This window comes from Salvelinus sp. IW2-2015, unplaced genomic scaffold, assembly GCF_002910315.2.
Source record: "Salvelinus sp. IW2-2015 unplaced genomic scaffold, ASM291031v2 Un_scaffold1199, whole genome shotgun sequence".
Taxonomy (NCBI): Eukaryota; Metazoa; Chordata; class Actinopteri; order Salmoniformes; family Salmonidae; genus Salvelinus; species Salvelinus sp. IW2-2015.
Genome location: NW_019942774.1, coordinates 93,637 through 118,581, shown reverse-complemented (window position 1 = coordinate 118,581; position 24,945 = coordinate 93,637). Strand labels below are relative to the sequence as shown.

The 24,945-nt window shown below is 45.1% G+C and overlaps 1 protein-coding gene across 1 annotated transcript; it reads right to left on the bottom strand.

The window, feature by feature from the left end:
• Positions 1 to 220: 220 nt before the first annotated feature.
• Positions 221 to 22,774, bottom strand: LOC112070017 (uncharacterized). Its single transcript, XM_070438806.1, is given in 15 exon segments — positions 221 to 1,385; positions 1,697 to 1,816; positions 1,942 to 1,965; positions 1,968 to 2,192; positions 2,337 to 2,615; positions 2,716 to 3,036; positions 3,246 to 3,581; positions 9,964 to 10,368; positions 10,484 to 10,649; positions 10,870 to 11,262; positions 11,424 to 11,605; positions 13,701 to 14,219; positions 21,177 to 21,452; positions 21,601 to 21,645; positions 22,543 to 22,774. Coding segments are annotated over 15 exon segments (3,402 nt in total). The 5' UTR covers positions 22,574 to 22,774; the 3' UTR covers positions 221 to 1,305.
• Positions 22,775 to 24,945: the final 2,171 nt, after the last annotated feature.

The window sequence follows — 24,945 nt, the reverse complement described above, 5'->3', positions numbered from 1 at the left end:
ATTTCTATATTAATTCCATTCCTATGCTAGGATTTGTGTGTATTGGGTATTTGTTGTGAAATTGTTAGATATTACTTGTTAGATATTGCTCCACTGTTGGAAGTGGAAGCACAAGCATTTCGCTATAACATCTGCTACACGTGTATGTGACCATTAACATTTGATTTGATTTGATTTGAATCATCACTTTTGATTTGATATTTGAGAATTAATACAAAATACAACACAAGACTTCTAAGTGATGCTCGTCAGGCGGAATCGTCACGATATCTGACATAAGACAATACACACCCTCTTCATTCAAGTTGCATAATGGAACAGTCATCTGGTTCCTACTGTAAAACAACTTTTGTAAAAAATAAAATTTTACCAAAAACTGACATGGATATTGAATTGAAAAATAAGTCAAATGTATATATAAAAAACATAATATACATGTTCCAACTTAACTGTTAAAGTTCTTATGGTAGGTCGGCCAACCAAGTATAAACCCACCTTAAAAGTCTTTGAAATTAAAAATTAAAAACAGAAAGGATTCATGTGCAAGATACTGTATATAAACCTGCATGTAAAAAGCAACACATTATGTAAAATACAACATATTAAGAAAATACAGTAAATTCAACTTTTAAAGGTCCAATGCAGCCGTTTTTATCTAAATATAAAACCATTCCTGTGATTGTTTTCTATTAAAATTTTCAAAAAGAAACAAAAATACGTTCTTTGCAAATAGCAATTTCTCAAGTAAGGTTTATGCTAGGACTGTCTGAGAGTGGTCTGAGTGGGGAGCAGAAAACTGAAACTTAGCTGTTATTGGCAGAGAGGTTTGGAACTCTTTTTTTATTGGTCTATAAATTAATATCACCAGGCAGGCCAAAACTCCATCCCACCAAAAGGCTGACATTTCAAGTGTTCTTTTCAAATAGCTCTTACACTAAAAGGAAATGATCACCATTTTCACAATTCCACTGTATTACTCCATCTTCATAGTGTGAAAATATATATAAAACACAGGAAAATCACATGTTTTATTGCACTGGGCCTTGCAACAAAAACAGGCACTACACTTGTTTAATAAACAGAAGTTAAAGAGAGGTAAGTGCAATATAATAAAAAAAATCAAAAACATTTAACAATAACAAAGGAAAGGACACAAGCCACCAAAAGCTGAAATTGTCAACCTACAAAATCATAACATTCAGATATTAAACTCAGTAAACACAATCATAAATCAATGGCAAGGCAATAGCAAAAACTTCAAAATCGTAAACATGTTTTTTCAGCTGACAGTTCATATTGTACCGATCACACGGATGATTCAGTCTGTTTGATGACATCATCAGATGGTAACTCGTCTTGAGGAGATTTGGCTGTTGAACACAGGCCTATAGGAGTATAATGGACGGAGATTAGCATTGGAGTTAAACTGATTCAACTGCTCTTTCAACTGCACAACATCAGAAGTAAAGGAAAGGTTAGTTTGCCATTTTTAATGGTAAAAAGTGTCCATAGAAGACATTTAACAGAAATAGCTACACCTTTGCCTATTTACATTTGAAATGAACAATTTCAGTCAACATTACTTGATAACAGTATTTTTGTATTTGTATTTATTAGGGATTCCCATTAGCTACTGCCAAGGCAGTGATATAAGAGCATGATATAAAGAAGGAGTATACTGAAATAAAGTGGACACCTCGAGCCCTGCAACATTTCATCATCAGCACAATAGACACCAGTAGAAAGGGAGACACGACCAGTAGACCACACAGCAGCCTGGGCAGCACAGAGATGGAGACAACAGAACCTGGAGGGACTAGCGAAACACATGTTTTACCATCAAAACACACACACATCACACACACACACACACACACACACACACACACACACACACACACACACACACACACACACACACACACACACAACTCTTCTCACCTCTCACTGTCATCCAGCTCTCTGTGATTCTCCCTTGTCAGGGTATTTGCACTTATAGAAGCCTTCATCTGACTTGGATACTGCAGGGATGGTCATCTCTCCATTGGTCTCATTCCTGATGAGAACTCCATCTTTGTAGAAATCAACCCTGGGGTTCAGGTTTGTTTCCTGATATCTATTTGTACAGCGCAGAGTCACAGAGTCTCCCTCAGTCATGGGATAGGCAGGGCTCTCCAGGATCAGAGGGCCAACTGTGTAACATAGTATGTCAATAAAACTGTAAATCTGGAGTAATCACTCACATGAGCTTGTATTAATGAGATGCAACCATTCAGTTACAGAATTGAACATCATTATCATACATTGTAATGTAAAAAAGGTTAGAATAGACTTACAGTCCACTGTGATGTTGACAGCATTACTGTACTCTCCTGATCCAGACTCACACCAGTACACTCCACTGTCCCATGTGTATGGGAACCTGATGGTACATGTGGACCCTGCTATTGATCCCCAGTTAGAGCCACACTCTGACTCCACTGCTTTCTCTCTGTATCTCTTCAGTCTCCATCCAGTAGAGTTCCTCTTCTCCTCACAGCTTAGTGAGAGAGACGTTGATGTAAAGTGTTGAGTTCTGTTAGGTCTTATTTTGAGAGACACTGAAGGTTGCGGATCTGAAATAAAGAGTGACAGAGTCAAACATATACAGTGGTTATATATGCACATGAGGGTGACTTAAATGTGATTAAATGCAGTTTCAATGCAGTTAGTTACCTCCTGACCAGAGAAACTGAGGTTCACTGTAGAGTGTGTCATAGACTGGGTCTCCTCTCCCAGCTCTACACACATATTCTCCTGTGTGACTTGGACCAGCAGGGATCAGAGTGTAGGAGTCTTCACTAGTCCCATTGCCAGATAGAGGATCTACAGAGTAGGACGTGTACGATAGGGAGAGTAACCCAGCTGTGTAGGGAACAGTTCGGTTCCAGAAGAACCTCCAGCCTGTAGATGACTCTTTAACCCCACAGCTCAGAGTAACTGAGTCTCCAGGGTTCAGCCACTGAGGAGAGACACTCAGGACAGCTTGGGGTTGATCTGTTATGAAGGATAATGACACGATTAAATTAGTTAAATGTTCAAATAATTTAAGATAAAAAAATACCCATTTTGTTATTATGGTATAGTACCTTACCCTAAAATCAAAATATAATTGATCATTGATCTCACTGTCTGTTATTTGACCTCATTCCTTATGTCTTTTTCTCACTATTCTGTCTCTTGCAATCCCATAAAAACAGACTTACCTAACACGGTCAATTGTATAGCATTACTGGTCTGGGAGTGTTTTAAGCCATTTCTTTTCTGAAGACCTTCACAGGTATATAGACCCTTCTTTGCAGGACTGATTCTGTACTCAGGCTCTGTATTCATGTAGACTGACATCCCACTGTTATAAAAAGCATACTCAATCTCTTCTCCCCCCTGTATGTCACATCGTAGTGTGACAGTCTCTCCACTGAATATCTGGGGCCAGTTGGGTTGGAGGGTCAGAACAGCCACAGGTCTCTCTGCACAGACACAWCACAGAAAATAAACATTATCACACACATTAGAATGTAAAATAATGTTGATCAGCATTCATCACAACATGACCATATCATAAGTTGTCATTTCTGAACATACAGTATGTAACGGGTGACATATTCTTCCTCCTCCTCGGTCGAGGAGAAGGAGTAGGGATCGGACCAAAACGCAGCGTTGTATGAAGACATTAAGATTTATTAAACGAAGACGAAACACGAAGAACACTTGAATAGATTACAAAATAACAAACGACGTAGACCAACCTGAACATAAGACTTAACATAAACACGAAGAACGAACGAACAGGTACAGACTAGCACAAACGAAACAGTCCCGTGTGGTGCGACATACACAGACACAGGAACAATCATCCCACAAACAAACAGTGAGAACAGCCTACCATAATATGGTTCTCAATTAGAGGAAACGTCAAACACCTGCCCTAATTGAGAACCATATCAGGCAACACATTTAACCAACATAGAAACACATAACATAGAATGCCCACCCCCAACTCACGCCCTGACCAACTAAAACAATACAAAAACAAGGAAAACAGGTCAGGAACGTGACAGAATCCCCCCTCAAGGTGCGAATCCGGCGCACACACTAAAGTCTAGGGGAGGGTCTGGTGGGCATCTGTCCACGGTGGCGGCTACGGCTCCGACGTTGTCCCCACCCCACCATAGTCAAACCCCGCTTCCGTAGCTCCTCCAAATGGCCACCCTCCAAATTAACCCCACTGGATTAAGGGCAGCACCGGACTAAGGGGCAAACACCGGAATGAGGGGCAACACCGTGAGGCAAGAATGAGGGGCAGCTCGCGGACTGAGGGGCAGCTCCGGACTGAGGGGCTGCTCATGGCTTGGCTGGACGGTGCTGGCTGCTTCATGGCTGGCTGACGGCTCTGGCTGTCATGGCTGGCTGAGGCTGCCTTGGCTGCTCATGGCTGGTGGACGGCTCTGGCTGCTCATGGCTGGCTGAGCGGCTCTGGCTGCTCATGGTGGCTGACGGCTCTGGCTGCTCATGGATGGCTGGCGGCTCTGGCTGCTCATGGCTGGCTGGCGGCTCTGGCTGCTGCATGGCTGGCTGGCGGCTCTGGCTGCTCATGGCTGGCTGGCGCTCTGGCTGCTCATGGCTGGCTGGCGCGCTCTGGCTGCCTCATGGCTGGCTGGCGGAAGGCTCTGGCTTGCTCCCTGTCTGGCGGAAGGCTCTGGCTGCTCCTGTCTGGCGGAAGGCTCCTGGCTGCTCCTGTCTGGCGAGGCTCTAGCGGCTCCTGTCTGGCGAAGGCTCTAGCGGCTCCTGTCTGGGCGGACGCTCTAGCGGGCTTCCTGTCTAGGCAGACGGCTCTGAAGGCTCAGGACAGACGGGCGGCTTTTGAAGGCTCAGGTTACAGACGGGCGGCTTTGAACGGCTCAGTACAGACGGGCGGCTTGTGAAGGCTTCAATGAGCAAGGACGGGCGCGCTTTGAAGGCTCAGGACAGACGGGCAGTTCAGGCGGCGCTTGGCAGACGGACAGCTCAGACGGCGTTGGGCAGACGGGCAGTTCAGGCGCCGCTGGGCWGACGGCAGACTCTGGCCGGCTGAGGCGCACTGTAGGCCTGGTGCGTGGTGCCGGAACTGGAGGTACCGGGCTAAGGACACGCACCTTCAGGCTAGTGCGGGGAGCAGCAACAGGACGCACAGGACTCTGGAGGCGCACAGGAGGCTTGGTGCGTGGTACCGGAACTGGAGGCACTGGGCTGGAGACACGCACCTCAGGGCTAGTGCGTGGAGGAGGAACAGGGCTCTGGAGACGCACAGGAGGCTTGGTGCTTGGTGCCGGAACTGGTGGTACCGGGCTGAAGACACGCACCATAGGGCTCGTGCGTGGAGGAGGAACAGGGCTCTGGAGACGCACAGGAAGCCTGGTGCGTGGTGTAAGCACTGGTGGTACTGGGCTGGGGCGGGGAGGTGGCGCCGGATATACCGGACCATGCAGGCGTACTGGCTCCCTTAAGCACTGAGCCTGCCCAACCTTACCTGGTTGTATGCTCCCCGTAGCCCGACCAGTGCGGGGAGGTGGAATAACCCGCACTGGGCTATGTAGGCGAACCGGGGACACCATGCGTAAGGCTGGTGCCATGTATGCCGGCCCGAGGAGACGCACTGGAGGCCAGATGCGTTGGGTCGGCTTCATGACATCCGGCTCAATACTCAATCTAGCCCTGCCAGTGCGGGGAGGTGGAATAACCCGCACCGGGCTATGCACACGTACAGGAGACACCGTGCGCTCTACCGCATAACACGGTGTCTGCCCGTACTCTCGCTCTCCGCGGTAAGATCGGGAAGTGGGCGCAGGTCTCCTACCTGACTTCGCCACACTACCCTTTATCCCCCCCAAGACATTTTTGGGCTTGACTAACAGGCTTCCTACCGCGTCGTCGTGCTGCCTCCATTCGCCGGTATCCTTCCTCACACTGCGCCAGAGAATCCCAGGCGGGCTCCTGCACTCTCCTTGGGTCGATCGCCCACCTGTCGATCTCCTCCCACGTAGTGTAGCCCAGATCCTTCTCCTGCTTCCGTGCTGCCTCCTCATACCGCCGCCTCTCGGCTTTAGCTGCCTCCAGCTCTTCACGAGCGCGGCGATATTCTCCAGGTTGTGCCCATGGACCTTTACCGTCCAATATTTCCTCCCATGTCCATGAATCCTGCAATCGCTGCTGCTGCTTTCTGTTACGCCGCTTGGTCCTTGGTTGGTGGGTGATTCTGTAACGGGTGTCATATTCTTCCTCCTCCTCGGTCGAGGAGAAGGAGTAGGGATGCGGACGCAAAAAACGCAGAGTTTGTATGAAGACATTAAGATTTATTAAACGACAGACGAAACACGAAAGAACCACTTGAATAAGATTACAAAATAACAACGACGTAGACCAACCTGAAACATAAGAACTTAACATAAATCACGAAGAACGAACGACACAGGTACAGACTATGCAACATAACGACAGTCCCGTGTGGTGCGACAATACACGATGACACAGGAACAAATCACCCACAAACAAACAGTGAGTAAGCCTACCTAATATGGTTCTCATCAGAGGAAACGTCAAACCACCTGCCCCTATTGAGAACCATATCAGGCAACACATTTTAACCAACATGAGAAACATAACATAGAATGCCCACCCGCCTCACGCCGCTGACCAACTAAACACATACAAAACAAGGAAAACAGGTCAGGAACGTGAACACAGTATGCCAGTCGCTGACTTCCACGATGGGTCATCAGATTACTGACGATATTACGAGGGATGTCCACACACACACAACACACACCACACACACACACACATCACACACACACACACACACACACACACACACACACACACACAGACACACACACACAGCACACACACCACACAACTTACTCACCTATCACAGTGATAGTGGACAGGAATCACTGATGATTTGATGATATGGATCTGGACTGGATCTCTCCCTGACACCTGTAGAGACCCTGCTCCGACTCAGCAGCTCTACTGATGGTGAAGGTGGCTCCTGTTGTAGTGGTGTCTGCCAGACACAAGTCACTACTTTCTCAGTGTTGTCTTTGTACCATGTATGTAGCTCAGCCACTGTCAGACATCCACTGAACACGTCAGAGTTACTGTCTCTCCATTGTATGCAGGGTTTGGATTACGGTCAGTGTAGTTTCAGGAGAGCTAGAAAACAAAGCGAATAATCAAAAATTCTGGATACATGCTTGATAACAAATGAATACATATAAATTAAAATAACTATATAATTTATATATTGTACCAGTCAACAGTTTGGCATACCTACTCATTCAAGGTTTTTCTTTATTCGTTACATTGTAGATAATAGTGAAGACTTGAAAACTATGAAATAACACACATGGAATCATGCGGGAACCAAAACAGTTTGAAACAAATCTGAATAGATTTTAGATTTTAGATTCTTCAAAATACACGCTTTGCCTTGATGACAGTTCATCACACATTGGTTGAGTCAGGTGATTGTGGAGGCAGGTCTTCTGATGCAGCACTCCATCACTCTCCTTCTTGGTAAATAGCCCTACACAACCTGGAGGTGTGTCGGTCATTGTCCTGTTGAAAAATAAATTATAGTCCCAAAGCCAAAACAGATGGGATGGTTGTCGCTGCGAAATGCTGTGGTAGCCATGCTGGTTAAGGTGCCTTGAATTCTAAATAAATCACAGAGAGTGTCACCAGCAAAGCACCCCCTCAACATCACACCTCCTCCTCCATGATTCACGGTGGGAACACACATGCGGACATATCCGTTCACCTACTCTGTGTCTCACAAAGACACAGCGGTTGGAACCAAAAATCTAAAAATTTGGACTCATTAGACCAAAGGACAGATTTCCACCGGTTAATGTCCATTGCTCGTCTTTCTTGGCCCAAGCATGTCTCTTTTTTTTTATTGGTGTCTTTAATAGTGGTTTCTTTGCAGCAATTGACCATGAAGCCTGATTCACACAGTTTCCACTAAACAGTTGATGTTGAGAGGTGTCTGTTTCTTGAACTCTGTGAAGCATTTATTTGGGTTGCAATTTCAAAGGCTGTAACTCTAATGAACTTATCCTCTGCAGCAGAGGAAACTCTGGGCTTCCTTTCCTGTGGCGGTCCTCATGAAGCCAGTTTCATCATAGCGCTTGATGTTTTTTGCAACTGCACTTGAAGAAACTTTCAAAGTTCTTGAAATGTTCTGTATTGACTGACCTTCATGTCTTAAAGTAATGGTGAACTGTTCGTTTCTCTTTCTTATTTGAGCTGTCTTGCCATAATATGGAATTGCTCTTTTACCAAAGAGTGGGCTATCTTCCATATACCAACCTACCTTGTCACAACACAACTGGCTCAAAGCATTAATATGGAAAGAAATTCACACAAATTCACTTTTAACAATTATTCATCATGTAGAAATAGTCAAAATCAAGAAGAACCCTGGAAGAGTAGGTGTGTTCCAAACTTTTGACTGGTACTGTATATATTATTTTTTTATTATTATTAAGTTAAATAAGACAAATGCTGTTAGTGTACCAATCAGTTAAACGTCTTCGTATCGAACGCACGTATCGAACCTACAGATGAGATTCGATACCGTGCCAGCCCGCACGCGGGAGACCAATGAGGCAGCTTTTGGTTTTAGTTTAGAATCTCCAATCCTCTATATGTAATTATTGGCGGAGAGTCACGCCATATTTTTCGATATACATGTAGGCCTACCGTAGGCGACATGAGTCCCCTAGTGTTGAGTAATGTGCAGTTAAAAGTGGTGTATGTCTTATTTATTTAAAGAGCATATTGAAGTTAGAAGCAATAGGACTTAAAGCAAATATCAAAAACAGAAGCTGTTGGTAAAGGTCCAGTTAATTCGGAAGTTTACATACACCTTAACCAAATACATTTAAACTCAGTTTTTCACAATTCCTGCATTTAATCCTAGTAAACATCCTGTCTTAAATCAGTTAGGATCACCAACTTTATTTTAAGAATGTGAAATGTCAGAATAACAGTAGAGAGAATGATTTATTTCAGCTTTTATTTCTTTCATCACATTCCAGTGGGTCACAAGTTTACACATACTCAATTAGTTTTGGTAGCATTGCCTTTAAAGTGTTTAACTCTGATCAAAGTTTCGGGAAGCCTTCACAAGCTTCCCACAATAAGTTGGGTGAATTTTGGCCCATTCCTCCTGACAGAGCTGGTGTACTGAGTCAGGTTTGTAGGCCTCCTTGCTCGCACATGCTTTTTCAGTTCTGCCCACACATTTTTCTATGCGATTGAGGTCAGGGCTTTGTGATGGCCACTCCAATACCTTGACTTTGTTGCCTTAAGCCATTTTGCCACAACTTTGGAAGTTGCTTGGGATCATTGTCCATTTGGAAGACCCATTTGCGACCAAGCTTTAACTTCCTGACTGATGTCTTGAGATGTTGCTTCAATATATCCACATTTTGGAGGTTATTTTGTTTTCAAAAAAAATAAAGTGAGCGATTGTAGTCTGAATAAAGGCCAAAATAATATTTGTAAAGGCCAAAACATTTATTTCTGTTTAGAGGCAGAGAAAGCGCTGGGCAATTGTGCGCCGCCCTATTGGGCTCCCTTGTCCAGGGTTCGTAGTGCGGCGAAGTAGCAGAGTGCAAATGCAGGACACCAGTGTGAGCGAACACAAAACGTTTACTCAAAATCTAGCAAATTACCACACGGAATAAATTACAAAACATATAGAAAATACAAACACCATAAACAGTAACAAAACAATCACGGACAAAACAGAAATTGAAAGCCAGAGGGTTTAAATAGCGCGCAACATAATAGGGAATTGAAACCAGGTGTGTATAATACAGACTAAAACAAAACGAAACAGAAAAGATGATCGGTGGTGACTAGAAAGCCGCGTACGTGACGCCACGCCGAACACCACCCGAAAAAGGAGAGGGGCGCGACTTCGAGCGCGAAGTCCGTGACGAGTACGCCGCCCCCTTGAACGCGGCGCATCCAGCCAGCGCGACGACACCGGCCTCGAGGACGACCGGAGGGCCGAGGTGCACAGGGGATCCGGGTGGAGACGGTGAAAACTCTTGTAACATAGCAAGGATCTAGAAGGTCCTCCACCGGCTACCACAGCATCTCTCCTCCGGACCGTACCCGCTCCCACTCCACGAATGGTACTGAAGCGCCCCTCGCCGCGACGCCTAGAATCCATGATGGCTCTTACGCTATACGCCCGGGCCCCCTCGATGTCAAGAGGGGGCGGAGGAACCTCCCGCACCTCAGACTGCTGGAGCGGACCAGCCACCACCGGCGCTGAGGAGAGACACATGGAACGAGGGTTAATACGGTAATCAGGGGGGAGTTGTAACCTAATAACAAACTTCGTTCAATCTCCTCAGGACTTTAAATGGCCCCACAAACCGCGGACCCAGTTTCCCGGCAGGGCAGGTGAAGGGGTAGGTTTCGGGTCGAGAGCCAGAACCCGATCCCCCGGTGGCATACACGCGGGGCCCACTGCGGTGGCGGTCGGCACTCGCCTTTTTGTCTCCTGATGGATGTTGTAGCCGTACGTGGGCAGCGTTCCAAGTCTTCCTCTGAGTGCCGAAACCATTCATCCACCGCAGGAGCCTCAATCTGGCTCTGATGCCATGGTGCCAGGACCGCTGGTAACCTAGCACACACTGAAAAGGTGATAGGTTGGTAGAGGAGTGGCGGAGGGAGTTTTGGGCCATCTCGGCCCAGGGATGTAATAGCTGCCCACTCCCCGCCGGTCCTGGCAATAGGACTCAGAAACCTACCCACATCCTGGTTTACTCTCTCCACCTGCCCTTGCTCTCGGGGTGGGAAACCTGAGGTAAGGCTGACCGAGATCCCCAGGCGTTCCATAAACGCCTCCCAGACTCTAGACGTAAATTGGGGACCCCGATCAGAAACTATATCCTCAGGCAGACCGTAGTGCCGGAATACATGGGTGAACAGAGCCTCCGCAGTTTGTAGTGAGCCGTAGCGGAGACCGGTCAAAGGAAGGAGACGGCAGGACTTAGAAAACCGATCCACAACGACCAGGATCGTGGTGTTACACCCGCCGACGGAGGGAAGATCGCTCACGAAATCCACCGATAGGTGTGACGCATGGTCGCTGTGGAACGGGAAGGGGTTGTAATTTCCTCTGGGCAGATGTCTAGGTGCCTTGCACTGTGCACATACCTGAACAGGAGGAAACATAAACCCGCACGTCCTTAGCTAAAGTGGGCCACCAGTACTTCCCAGAAGGCAGCCGCACCGTCCGACCGATACCAGGATGACCAGAGGAGGGTGATGTATGAGCCCAACAGATCAAACGATCGCGGACATCAAACGGAACGTACAGACGCCCCCTGGACAGTCATGTGGAATGGACTCTGTACGGACGCCCGTTCGATGTCCGCGTCCACCTCCCACACCACCGGTGCCACCAGGCGAGAGGCTGTAATTATGGGAGTGGGATCTGTGGACCTCTCCTCTGTATCATACAGCCGGGACAGTGCATCTGCCTTAACGTTCTGGGAACCTGGTTTGTAGGTAAGGGTGAAATCAAAACGGGTGAAAAACATGGCCCACCTTGCCTGGCGAGGGTTCATTTCTCCTCGCTGCCCGGATGTACTCCAGATTGCGGTGGTCAGTCCAAATGAGAAAAGGGTGTCTAGCCCCTCAAGCCAGTGTCTCCACGCTTTCAGAGCCATGACAACAGCCAGCAACTCCCGGTCCCCACAATCATAGTTTCGCTCCGCCGGGCTGAGCTTCTTCGAAAGAATGCACAGGGGCGGAGCTTTGGTGGCTACCCGAACGCTGAGACAGACAAGCCCCTATCCCCGCCTCGGACGCGTCCACCTCAACTATGAATGCTAAGGAAGGATCAGGATGAGCCAGAACTGGAGCCGAGGTAAACAGAGCCTTCAGGTGACCAAAAGCCCTGTCCGCCCAAGCTGTCCACTGCAGTCGCACCGGTCCTCCCTTCAGCAGTGAGGTAATGGGAGCCGCTACCTGACAAAACCCCGGATAAATCTCCGGTAGTAGTTGGCAACCCTAAAAACCGCTGCACCTCCTTTACCGTGGTTGGAGTCGGCCAATTACACACGGCTGAAATGCGGTCATTCTCCATCTCTACCCCTGACGCTGAAAAGCGGTACCCTAGGAAGGAGATGGATCGTTGGAAGAACAGACATTTCTCAGCCTTGACGTACAGGTCATGCTCCAACAGTCGACCAAGCACCCTGCGCACCAGAGACACATGCTCGGCGCGTGTAGCGGAGTATATAGAATGTCATCTATATACACCACTACACCCTGCCCGTGCAGGTCCCTGAAGATCTCATCCACAAATGATTGGAAGACTGATGGAGCATTCATTAACCCGTACGGAATGACTCGGTACTCATAATGCCCAGAAGTGGTGCTAAATGCTGTCTTCCACTCATCTCCCCCCTTAATACGCACCAGGTTGTAAGCGCTCCTGAGGTCCAATTTTGTGAAGAAGCGCGCCCCGTGTAATGACTCGGTCATACTGGCTATGAGTGGTAGCGGGTAACTGTATTTTACCGTGATCTTATTTAATCCTCGATAATCAATACACGGGCGCAAACCTCCATCCTTCTTCTTCACAAAAAAGAAACTCGAGGAGACAGGTGAGATGGAAGGCCGATGTATCCCTGTCCCAGAGATTCGGTGACATATGTATCCATAGCCACCGTCTCCTCCTGTGACAGAGGATACACGTGACTCCTGGGAAGTGTAGCGTCATCCAAGAGATCTATCGCACATCCCCCGGTCGATGGGGGTGGTAATTGAGTCCGCCTTCTTCTTACAGAAGGCGAGTGTGCCAAATCGGCATATTCGGGAGGAATGTGCATGTTGGAGACCTGGTTTGGACTTTCCACCGTAGTGGCACCTAAGGAAACACCTACACATCTACTGAACACTGACAAGACCATCCTTGAGAGTCCTCTGCTGCCACGAAATAATCGGATCATGAGAGGCCAACCAGGGAAGACCCAACACCACAGGAAACGCAGGAGAGTCGATCAAAAAGAGACTAATTCTCTCCTCGTGATCCCCTGCGTTCTCATAGCGATGGGCGCTGTGACCTCCCGAATCAGCCCCGACCCCAAAGGACGACTATCTAAGGCATGTACAGGGAAGGGAACATCAACAGGAATAATAGGGATCCCTAATCTATGTGCTAAAGAGCGATCAATAAAATTCCCAGCTGCGCCTGAATCTACTAGCGCCTTTGCTGAGGATGCGAGGAAAACTCAGGAATTCTATATGTAACCACATGTGCGCAACAGAAGACTCTGGGTGAGTTATGTGCCTACTCACCGGAGATGACCCATAAGTGCTCCGCCTGCTACCTCGACTTCCAGGAGAAACACCCCAGCACCGGACAGCAGTGTGTCCTCTGTGTCCACAGTTGGTGCATGGAGTGGTCCTCCTCTGGTCTCCCTACTAGCAGCCCCTCCTAACTCATCGGTGTAGGATCCAAGGGGCTGGGTAATGGAACGGGCGGACCCCGATCTAGACGTCCGCGGGAGGCCAACAGGTTATCCAGCCGGATAGATAAATCCACCAGCTGGTCCAGGTTAAGAGTGGTGTCCCTGCAGGCTAACTCCCTACGAACGTCCTCTCGTAGACTACACTGTAGTGATCGATCAGGGCCCGCTCATTCCATCCCGCACCAGCGGCCAGAGTACGGAAGTCCAGGGCGAAATCTTGAGCGCTCCTCATCCCCTGTTGAGATGGAACAAACGCTCTCCCGCCGTCTCCCCTCAGGTGGATGATCAAAGACCGCCCGGAAGCGGCGAGAGAAGTCATCATAGTCATCCAGGGTTTGACCTCTCCTCCCCAGATGGCGTTGGCCCACTCCAGGGCCTTACCAGTCAGACAGGAGATGAGGGCGCCCACTCTCTCTCGTCTGAAGGGTCTGATGAACAGTTGCCAGGTATAACTCAACTGTAGGAGGAACCCCTGACACCCGGCGGCTGTACCGTCATACGCTCCTGGGAGCGAGAGCCGAATCCCACTGGGTCCTGACGATGGAGGGATGACCGTGGAGTAGGGAGATGCGTGGGTGGGGTTGATGGGGTATGATTTACCGGGAGACCTCCTCTCTCCCATCGGTCCATAGTCTGCAGCACGCGATCCATCGCGGTCCCTAAACTGTGTAACATGGTGCGTGCTGTTGAACTTGCTCCTCGACTGGGAGAGAGGGGCTGGCTGCGCCTGCTGACTCCATTTGAAGTTTGGTCCGTGATTCTGTCAGGGTTGTGTGGCGGAAAGTAGCAGAGTCAAATGCAGGACACCAGTGTTGAGCGAAACACAAAACGTTTACTCAAAATCTCAGCAAAATTCCACAACGGGAATAATTACAAAACATATAAGAAAATACAACAACCACTAACGTAACAAACAATCACGGACAAAACAGAAATGAAAGCCAGAGGGTTAAATAGGGAACATAATGGGGAATTGAAACCAGGTGTGTATAATACAGACAAAACAAAACGAAACAGAAAAATGGATCGGTGGTGACTAGAAAGCCGGTGACGTCGACCGCGAACACCACCCGAACAAGGAGAGGGCCGACTTCGGCGGAAGTCGTGGACACTCCAATCACGGTCAGATGTGATACATAGAAAAATAATACTTTTTGTTGTATTATTTGTTTTGTCTTTTCTGATGGATTAAACTGAAATTGCAACCAATCACGGCCAACCTAACTAAGAAATACATTTGACGACAGAATTCTCCCTCTGCCCTCCTTCTAGGCAAGCCTATTGTCCAGCTACCTGCTAATAGCCATAATGGCGCTATACAACGTGACCATGTGTGTTTGAAAGAGTATTTTCCAGTAAGCAACTATTTGTTTTACCTTCATTAGACAACTTTGTTCCAATATTTCTGTAATTCAGTAATATTTATTACCATAGTAATTCGTTATYGATCCATAACTAAATAAACATCGGCATTTTTAAAGAGTATTTTTATCATTATTTTATTAACAAAGGCATAAAGATGTTAATGAAGAAATACAGTACTGTGCAGTATATGCTTTTATTATTTGGATAATAAAACATTTAAAGCATTTTGAATATATAAGCCACCTGCATTTGTTTATTAGTGTCACGTTGCATTTTGGTCCTCCTCTCTTTCACCCGAAGACGATCGTTACAATTAGGCTATAGCAGAAGAGCATAACAGGCCGGACGGCCCTTGCTGTGCCTGGTGAGCAGTTGGTCAAGTTCTGTTGTCAGAAGAGGAATGGAAATGTCAGGGTGAACCAACYACCTGACGAACCTGCCAGGTATGTTCACTCTGCCTGTTGGAGGTGGAGTTCCAGAGCTCACAGGTGTGCCTGGCATGGATTGTGACTCCATCTTGTTCCACGCCCTCTTCAACGCGTCATTCTCCGCCAATGCCGCCTGACTCTGGACCAATGCATCAGCTGTCGCCCGTATCTCTGCCCTCAGATAATGTTTCTCTTTCTGCTGGTCTGTCTTCAATGACTCGATCTRGGTCTTAAAAGTTTGAATCTGATCCATGTGCACCTTCATCAGATGAGCAGAATGGTACAGCCCTAAGCCCCCGTCGATTACAGTGGCATATGAACAGGTACAGTAGGCGACAATACTGTAAAATAGGCCTAATAATGCTAAAAATAATGCATGAATAAATCTTGACCATATGCTGCACATTTTTACATTGTATTCCATTTCCAGCGAYACTATTCAAGACATCGACTCACTGAATGAGTCGATAGCAACACCAACATCGTTATAATCACAGTCAAAAGACAGTTGAAGAAACTTGCATGGACTTATGGAAAAGCTCGGTAAGACATGTTTTATATATAAATATATAGATATCGTTTTTTTTTCAGAACATTAACCATGTGTGTTCGCTTGTTTTGTACTGTTCTGTAGTTTCGATGCGATGATTCGTCTGACAAACAAAGAACTTTGCTTCCTGCAGGCCCAGGCTGTTACGCGGAGTGGAGCGAACCCAAGAGCAGACTCAGACAAGAAGACCGGGATAAGGTAACCAAGGTATATATTGAAATCTTGGGCGGGTTGCAGGGAGCCAAGTGCTGAGGCTGAGGCTGGAGCGAGGGGAGTTGGGGCTGGGTAAGCAGGTCCGGAGAGGAATCCAAGGAAGCAGAAGAGGGGGGTAAGAGACGGGGACAGGGTAGCAGGACTGACGAGACATGAGACTGGAGACAGGGACCAGAGTCAGAGCGGATAAAACTGTAGTGGAGAGGAAAACAGCGTCAAGCAAGGACAAACAGGCACAACACAAAAACACGATCTATGCAGGAACAAACGGCTAAAAACGCAGACTGACTGAGCAGAGGTTACGATCTGGCAGCGTGGAAGTGGCAGGGCTGAATATTTGTAGAGGTCTTGACTATGGAACAGGTTGCAGCTGGTGGGGATCTGCTCTGCCTCCACCACACTTGTCTCCGCCCACACGATCACACACACACACACAGAGAAAGGGAGGGAGAGAGCACTGGGGGAGTGGCGGCAGGTTAGGGAGACAAAGGAGGAGAAGTGGAGGGCAGTGACAAGCGCAAATGTAACACAGGCATGGATCAAAGCTGCCGAGACATTCAATGATGTCTTCTTCACAGACGAATCAACCGTGGCCCTTCAGCAATTTTCTCAAAATTGCTATAGAAAAAAAGGAAGAAGGGCAAGCAAGCCCAAGCATCCGCTCAAACTCCATGTGTGGGGGGCAATTTCTCGCCAGGGACCAGGCCCATATTTGATGGTAAGTTTGGRAATTTACAAATCTAAATGTACATAAAATATTGTAGTCTACACAGCACAGAAAGCTATGTGTTCCACAATAATTCACTGTTGCCTCCTTTTTCAGGTATCATGGCCCGAGATGTCTTTGAGGAAGAAATCATCAAGAGATATGCTGGCCCCTATGTCAGAAAGGTGTTTCTGGGACCACATCGTTTCCTTCAAGGTAGGATTATAGCAATAATTTGTCATTTTTAGGCCTATGTACATGTATATTTATAGTAGTGTACCTAATGTTGTTGGCTGTTAGGCTAAACGTATTTTTTTCTTCTCCAAATGCAGACAATGACACAAAACACAATGCCGCTGTTAGGCGTGTATATGGGAGGCGAAGTCAAGTGCAGGAGAGCGGAGTGTATTAAACAGGCGCACTTTAATACCGGTCAACAACGACAGCACATAAAACAGACTAGTGCCACAAACACTGTCTAATACAAAAGTGCAGTGCCTGACAAAATAATGAAGTAACAATAAACAATTACACACAAAGACATGATGGGGAACAGAGGACTAATTACATGTTGATTGATTTGGGAATGAAAACCAGGTGTGTATGGAACAAGACAAAACAAATGGACATATGAGAAATGGAGCGGCGATGGCTAGAAAGCCGTTGACGTCGATCGCCGAACGCCGCCCGAACAAGGAGAGGAGCCGACTTCGGCGGATGTCGTGACAGCCACCCAGGTTTGCATTGCAAATGAGGGCATAAACTGGGTCAAGACGCCAGCAGAGTAAGTAGACTTTTATGAAGTAAAATAAAGGTTACATAAAAAACACCTACGGTAGTCCTACAGTATTTCTAAAAATGTTTTTTTTATCTCTACATGTAGGTCTCCTGATTTAAACCCGATCGTACTTCTTTGGCATCAACTGAAAACATTAATCCTTATCTCTGCCAAGCCTACAAGCAAAGAAGAACTACTCAAGGCCATCAAGACGTTTTTGCAAGAGAAATTGACGATACTACAATGCAACAAATACATTGATCGTCTCAGCAAGGTTTTACCCGTGGTCTTGGAGCTGGGTGGAAGTGCAACTAAAATGTAGTTTAAATAACCACCTGCATTTTGAATGTATTTTTTCTCGTTATTTTATGAACAAAAGCATAAAGATGTTGATGAAGAAATATTGTACTGCTGTTTTGAGTTAGAAATGTAACACTTCAGAGTACTTAAGCATCGAATACATTGCAGGTAGGGGGATGTTCACATCTACAGTAGCCGGGCTATAAAGAGTCTATTGTCCTGCTAATCGGGCTACAAGTGTTTAAAAACCTGTTTTCAAAATGCCACCAGCAGTCCATCACTACTGTATATAAAAACACAGCCTCTTGTTTACATTCTTTATTATAACCACAATCCAAATAATTTGTATTTACCTTTCCAATTAATTTTAGAGTTTGGGATTAATTTGATTAATATTATTGTGTCTCTATTCTAAGAAAAACTAAAAACCCTCTGGGTTTTCGTTAGTATGGATCGGAAAATATGGCGCTGTACAACGTGATGGTCGGGAGTAAGCTACCATACTGGGCTATTTAGCTAAAGAATCCCCTTGTCGTGCGGGCACGCGGGAGACTGGGGTTCAATTCCCCGAAGGGGAGGAAGGAGTAGGCTGTCCTTGTAAATAAGAATTATTTCTTAACCTCTCAGGGATATGTGGGACGCTGGCCAAAAGCCAGGGAAAATGCAGAGCGCCAAATTCAAATAAATTACTATAAAAATCTAACTTTCATGAAATCACACATGTAAGATACCAAATTAAAGCTACACTTGTTGTGAATCCAGCCAACATGTCAGATTTCAAAAAGGCTTTTCGGCAAAAGCAAACGATGCTATTATCTGAGGATAGCACCTCCGTAAACAAAGAGAGAAAAGCATATTTCAACCCTGCAGGCGCGACACAAAACGCAGAAATAAAAATATAATTCATGCCTTACCTTTGACGAGCTTCTTTTGTTGGCACTCCAATATGTCCCATAAGCATCACAAATGGTCCTTTTGTTCGATTAATTCCGTCGGTATATATCCAAAATGTCCATTTATTTGGCGCGTTTGATCCAGAAAAACACTGGTTCCAACTTGCGCAACGTGACTACAAAATATCTCAAAAGTTACCTGTAAACGTTGCCAAAACATTTCAAACTACTTTTGTAATACAACTTTAGGTATTTTTTAACGTAAATAATCAATCAAATTGAAGATGGGATGATCTGTGTTCAATACAGGAGGAAAACAAACTGTAGCTAGCTTTCTGGTCACGCGCCTCTATCTAACAGTACACTTGAAGTGACCCTCGTTCTGAAGAGGGCTAATTCTTCATTACACAAAGGAAAAACCTCAACCAATTTCTAAAGACTGTTGACATCCAGTGGAAGCGGTAGGAACTGCAAGAAGGTCCCTTAGAAATCTGGATTCCCAATGAACACCCATTGAAAAGTGAGTGACCTCAACAACAAAAAACTATCTGAATGGTTTGTCCTTGGGGTTTCGCCTGCTCAATAAGTTTTGTTATACTCACAGACATGATTCAAACAGTTTTAGAAACTTCAGAGTGTTTTCTATCCAAATCTACTAATTCTATGCATATCTTATCTTCTGGGGATGAGTAGCAGGCAGTTGAATTTGGGCATGCATTTCATCCGGATGTGAAAATACTGCCCCGTCACCAAGAAGTTAACTGACTTGCCTAGTTTAATAAAGGTTACAAGAGCATAACAGAGCATAATATTTCTACACCGTAATTGTAGTCTAACCAATACCCAAAAGGAGATTCAGTCAAAATAAAAATCTCATTGATTTATCAAGACCAGTCCCCATGCTTGTCTCAGAGCAGTGCGAAACTGTGCTAAAATAGTTGTAGGCTATTGCTTCAAATCATATTGCTTCTAACTTCAATATACTCTTTAAATAAATAAGACCTACACCCCTTTTACAGCACATCACTCAACACTAGTGTGACTCATGTCACCTACGGTAGACCTGCAGTATATCGAAAAATATGACGTGACTCTCCTCCAATAATTACATATAGAGGATTGTAGGATATTTCTGTAATTCAGTGATATTTATTCCCATAGTACTTCATTTTGGATCCATATCTAAATAAACATTGGCATTTTGAAAGAGTTTTTTTTTCATTATTTGATGAACGAAAGCATAAAGATGCCATTATTAGTTACATTGTTTTACTCTGAACGTGCAGACTGGTCCTAAGACCAGCGGGAACAGTTCCCCAGTTCCCTAGTGTTGCTCTGTGCTACCCAGTGTGGTGGGGTGGGGGTCCATCCTCCCTCCCTCTCCCTTCCTCCTCCTCCCTTCCCCATTGGCTAGGTCCATCTTCTGGCGCGGCTCTGTGGCCCATCCAGTGCCCCCTGCCCTCGTGCCTTGAACCTCGTTCGCGTTCAATAGATACAACTGGAGAACTGCAAGGCAATCCCATTGTGCGCCGCTCGGTAGCCATGACCAATATGACCAATATATATTGTCCTGCTAATAACAGGGTTAATAATATATCTGTGAGAATATCCAAGGGGCTTTTATATAATTCTAAATTAATAATAATCACTTTGTTTAAAAAATAACAATATTTTGGAGATTATTTAGTTTTCAAATAATGTAAAATGAGCGAGAAAAAGGCCATTCTTGAATATGGGGTGAGACAATGTTACTAATTTGTTATTTGTTTGTTATTTAGAATGATTTATTTATGTTTTTAGAGGGAGAGAAACCAAAAACTTAGCCATTTCATGGTTCTCCCATTCAAGGAAGGCACAGATATTGAACCAGCATCTGTAGCAACACAACTTGCACTGCTATGCAGTGGCTTAAACCATTACGCCACTCAGGAGCTGTACAACGTGACCGTTCGGGAGTGGCCTAAACTACTACAGTAAGAGCAAAATAATCCTTACAAAATAAAATAATAAAAACCTTAGTGTAACAGTAACACTGAAGTCGTGCACAATTATCAGTTTCTATTTAGGTTTATGTTGCCCATTAATTGTCAGTTAGAGACACAGTAGGACCTAAAAGCATAATCAGTGCTCTAACTCCCCCGTGCGCTGGTCTGGAGAAATGAAGTTGTGACGCAGGGTACCGTACTAAACCACAAATTACCTCGAAGTACCGCAGCATAATCACAAAACTTTTAGTGGAGCAACCACTGTAGGCAGACCTTTTTAAAATGATGAAATAGCCTCATTAAAACGGGGACCAATGTCAAGTGGTTATGGACAAGGAGGGACTGATGTGAATGAGAGATAAGATGACTTACCTGTCACCGTCAGTCTGACTGCAGCACTCCACTCAGAATGCTTCTGCTGATTAGTAATACGTGTACCCAGACACCTGTAGTCAGCACTGTCTGACATCTTAACCTCACTGATCTCATATTCATTCTCCCTACTGAAGGAGTTTACATCATCCTTGCTCCATGTGTATTTCCAGTCAGTGACTTCTCCCCTCTGTATGTTGCATCTGAGAGTGACAGACTCTCCACTGAATATCTGGGAGGATGTGGGGTATATGGTCAGAACAGCCTTTGCCTTTCCTGCACAAAATAAAACCAACATGATACAATTACTTTACACATGTTATTTTGGAACACTCAAAAGCACATTTAAAAAATCACAAACAAAGAAATATGATGAAGCATTAAGAGATGAAGGCTTGATCAAGTGTACAAATATAATATCTACCATCATCATCTTCAGAGTGTCCAGAGTAGATGTGTGTGCTCAGGACTACAACAAAGAAAGTCACATTGCACCAATATTAGCTTGAAATAAATAGCATGCCATATTCATGTTACTGATTACCAAATCCATCCTGTACTTTATTTTAAAGGTGCAATCTGCGATTTCTACATCGATTTTTGCACTTTTAAATGAAACACAGCCATTTATTCTTGAAGAGTATAATTTTGAATTCCCTCATTAGCTTAGTACAACTGTTTTATCCCAGCATAACCTATAATATGGTTATTTTATTACAATTATTGTAAACAATGTAGATTAATGAATTTCCTTAGCCCCATCCCTCAGCCGTATACCACAACAAGCGCAGGCTGACTGTTTTGTTGTATTTTGGATTACATTACTGCAGCTTTAAATGTCCACTGACTTCCCATGTTGGCACCTGACTTCCCAGAGAGAGTACAGAGATCCAAAACACCACTCATTAATCTCTTAACACAGTTTACTATGACTGTAGCGAAGGAACCCTCAACCATTTACAATAATCACTTCTTGATAATACAACACATCCAACAAATATTGCATTTTATATTAATTGTCATTGACAACACATTTTGCAACCACTGAGTTAGCACCACTCTTTAGTTCCTGAGTAATGACCTGGTTAAATGCACACCACCACGCTAACCAGGTCTGCATGGTATCGGCTAGAAAAGCTCACACGGAGATACAACATCAATGTAGAGTGGTCACTCACTCTCGATTCATATATTCCTACAGCATATTTGCTGCAATTTCCTTTTAGTGCTGTTTACTAAGCGTTTGCAATGTTCTCAATAAGGGATAAAACACCATTTACATTCATGTCTTATTCCTTTTTACCTTAAATTCTTAGTAAATCAGGTAATTAGTGTTCATAAACAAACACACTAACTCAGTACTTACATAGCAGCAAACAGAGCAAGGTGTGCTCCATTCTGTCCCCACAGACAAGTGACTTTCTCTATAACTACAGTCCTTCTAACAAACCCCTTTACTTCCTATATGATGACAGTTTGCTTAGATCACACCACTTCACTCTCAGATCACACCTCTTCACCGTACACAGAAAAACAGAGAGAAAGATTCTAGAGAAATGTAAGACGGAAAATAAAATAGCCGTTGACAGCGTGTTTACATTTTGATCAACTTCTTCTAGTGGCTACATTGCCACATACTGGTTGGCTACATTGCCACATACTGGTTCCTTCCTCATTATTGGAAGACACTAGGATGGAACAAGAATAGAGACCTGAATTGACGAGATCAGAGCTTGTGGTTTGACATCAAAATGTGCAGATGTTTGTTTCATATTGCACCCACCAAGCAGATAGATAGATAGATAGATAGATAGATAGATAGATAGATAGATAGATAGATAGATAGATAGATAGATAGATGTGTAGGCCTTCCCTCAAACCTTTGCTCAGTTGTCAGGTGGCAAGCCAAGCCAGCTAACCTCAGTTGGGGCACAATGGAAATGGACATCTCCAGTCACCCCTCAATTCACACACACACACACACACGAGGCTGCTGAGGGGAGAACGGCTCATAATAATGTCCGGAACGGCGCAAATGGAATGGCATCAAACACCTGGAAACCCTGTGTTTAATGTATTTGATACCATTCCACTAATTCCGCTCCAGTCCTTGCCATGAGCCTGTTCTCCCCAATTAAGGTGCCACCAACATCCTGTGACACACACACACACCCGCACATAATCGCAGATGGTTCTGTTAAGTTTAGGTGAACGCTGTCTACATGTATATGTTTGTTATTGTGTTGTATTTCAATTTGTCTGTTTATGTGATGTGCCTTAGGGTTAGTGTGTGTGTGTGTGTGTGTGTGTGTGTGTGTGTGTGTGTGTGCGTGCGTGCGTGCGTGCGTGCGTGCGTGCGTGCGTGCGTGCGTGCGTGCGTGCGTGCGTGCGTGCGTGCGTGCGTGCGCGCGCGCGCGCGCATCAGAGGCAGAGCTGTGCGGAATCTTTTACCACTGACCAGAAATGGGAAGAGTTTCAAAGTTGTAACTGGGGTTTCCAGGTTAAAGTGTAGAGTTAATTTTGCATCACTACATGTTGAATACATTAATACATTTTGTACAACTATTTAACTCAAAAAATATCTAAGTGGTTTGTTGTAGAGTGTAGAGTGTGGGACACATGTACAACATGTGTGAAGAAACCAACTTGGGGAGAGAAAGGTTACAGGGGAAAGCAATTAAAGACTTCACTATTATTGGGTTTACTAAGGTAAGCATCTGGGGTTTTTATCGCTCCCCTTCTCGCCACATTCTTGTGGATCACAATATACTTGGTTGTGAAGATGTGGTTCTAGAGAATCTGTGTCCTTCACACCAGAACTGACCCTGGTCAGACACTGATGGTGAAAGTGTCTCCTGTTATAGTGTATTTATACTGGGACAAACTAATCTCACTGCTGTGCCAATGATAGCTCCAGCTACTGTCAGATCCTGTTGAACACATCAGCATTACTGTCTCTGCAGTGTACACTGGGTTTGGCATTATGGTCAGTGTAGCTTTGGGCACCTTAACCCTTAACCCTAACTGTAACCTTAGCAAGCAGTTGCTTATCAACAGATACAGTGCCTTCAGAAAGTATTCATACCCCTTGACTTATTCCACATTTTGTTGTGTAACAGCCTGATTAAAAAATTAAGTCAACACTGTAACTCGGCCACTCAGGAACATTCATTGTCTTCTTAGTGTGGAATTCCAGTGTAGATATGGCCTTGTGTTTTAGGTTATTGTCCTGCTGAAAAGTCAATTATTCTCCCATTGTCAAGTGAAAAGTAGACTGAACCATGTTTCCTCTAGGATTTTGCCTGTGCTTAGCTCTATTCCACAGATTTTTTTATCCTGAAAAACTCCCCAGTCCTTAAGATTATAAGCATACCCATATCATGATGCAGCCACCAGTATGCTTGAAAATATGGAGAGTGGTACTCAGTCATGTGTTGTTTTGGACTGTGGCAAACATAACCCTTTCTATTCAGGAAAAAAAGTGAAATGCTTGGCCACATTTTTTGCAGTATTACTTTAGTGCCTTGTTGCAAACAGGATGCATGTTTTGGATATTTTTTATTCTGTACAGGCTTCCATCTTTTCACTCTTCAATTAGGTTAGTATTGTGGAGTAACTACAATTGTTGATCCATCATCAGTTTTCTCCCATCACAAGCCATTAAACTGTTTTAGTCACCATTGGCCTCATGGTGAAATCCCTGAGCGGTTTCTTCCTCTCAGGCAACTGAGTTAGGAAGGATGCCTCTATCTTTGTAGTGACTGGTGGT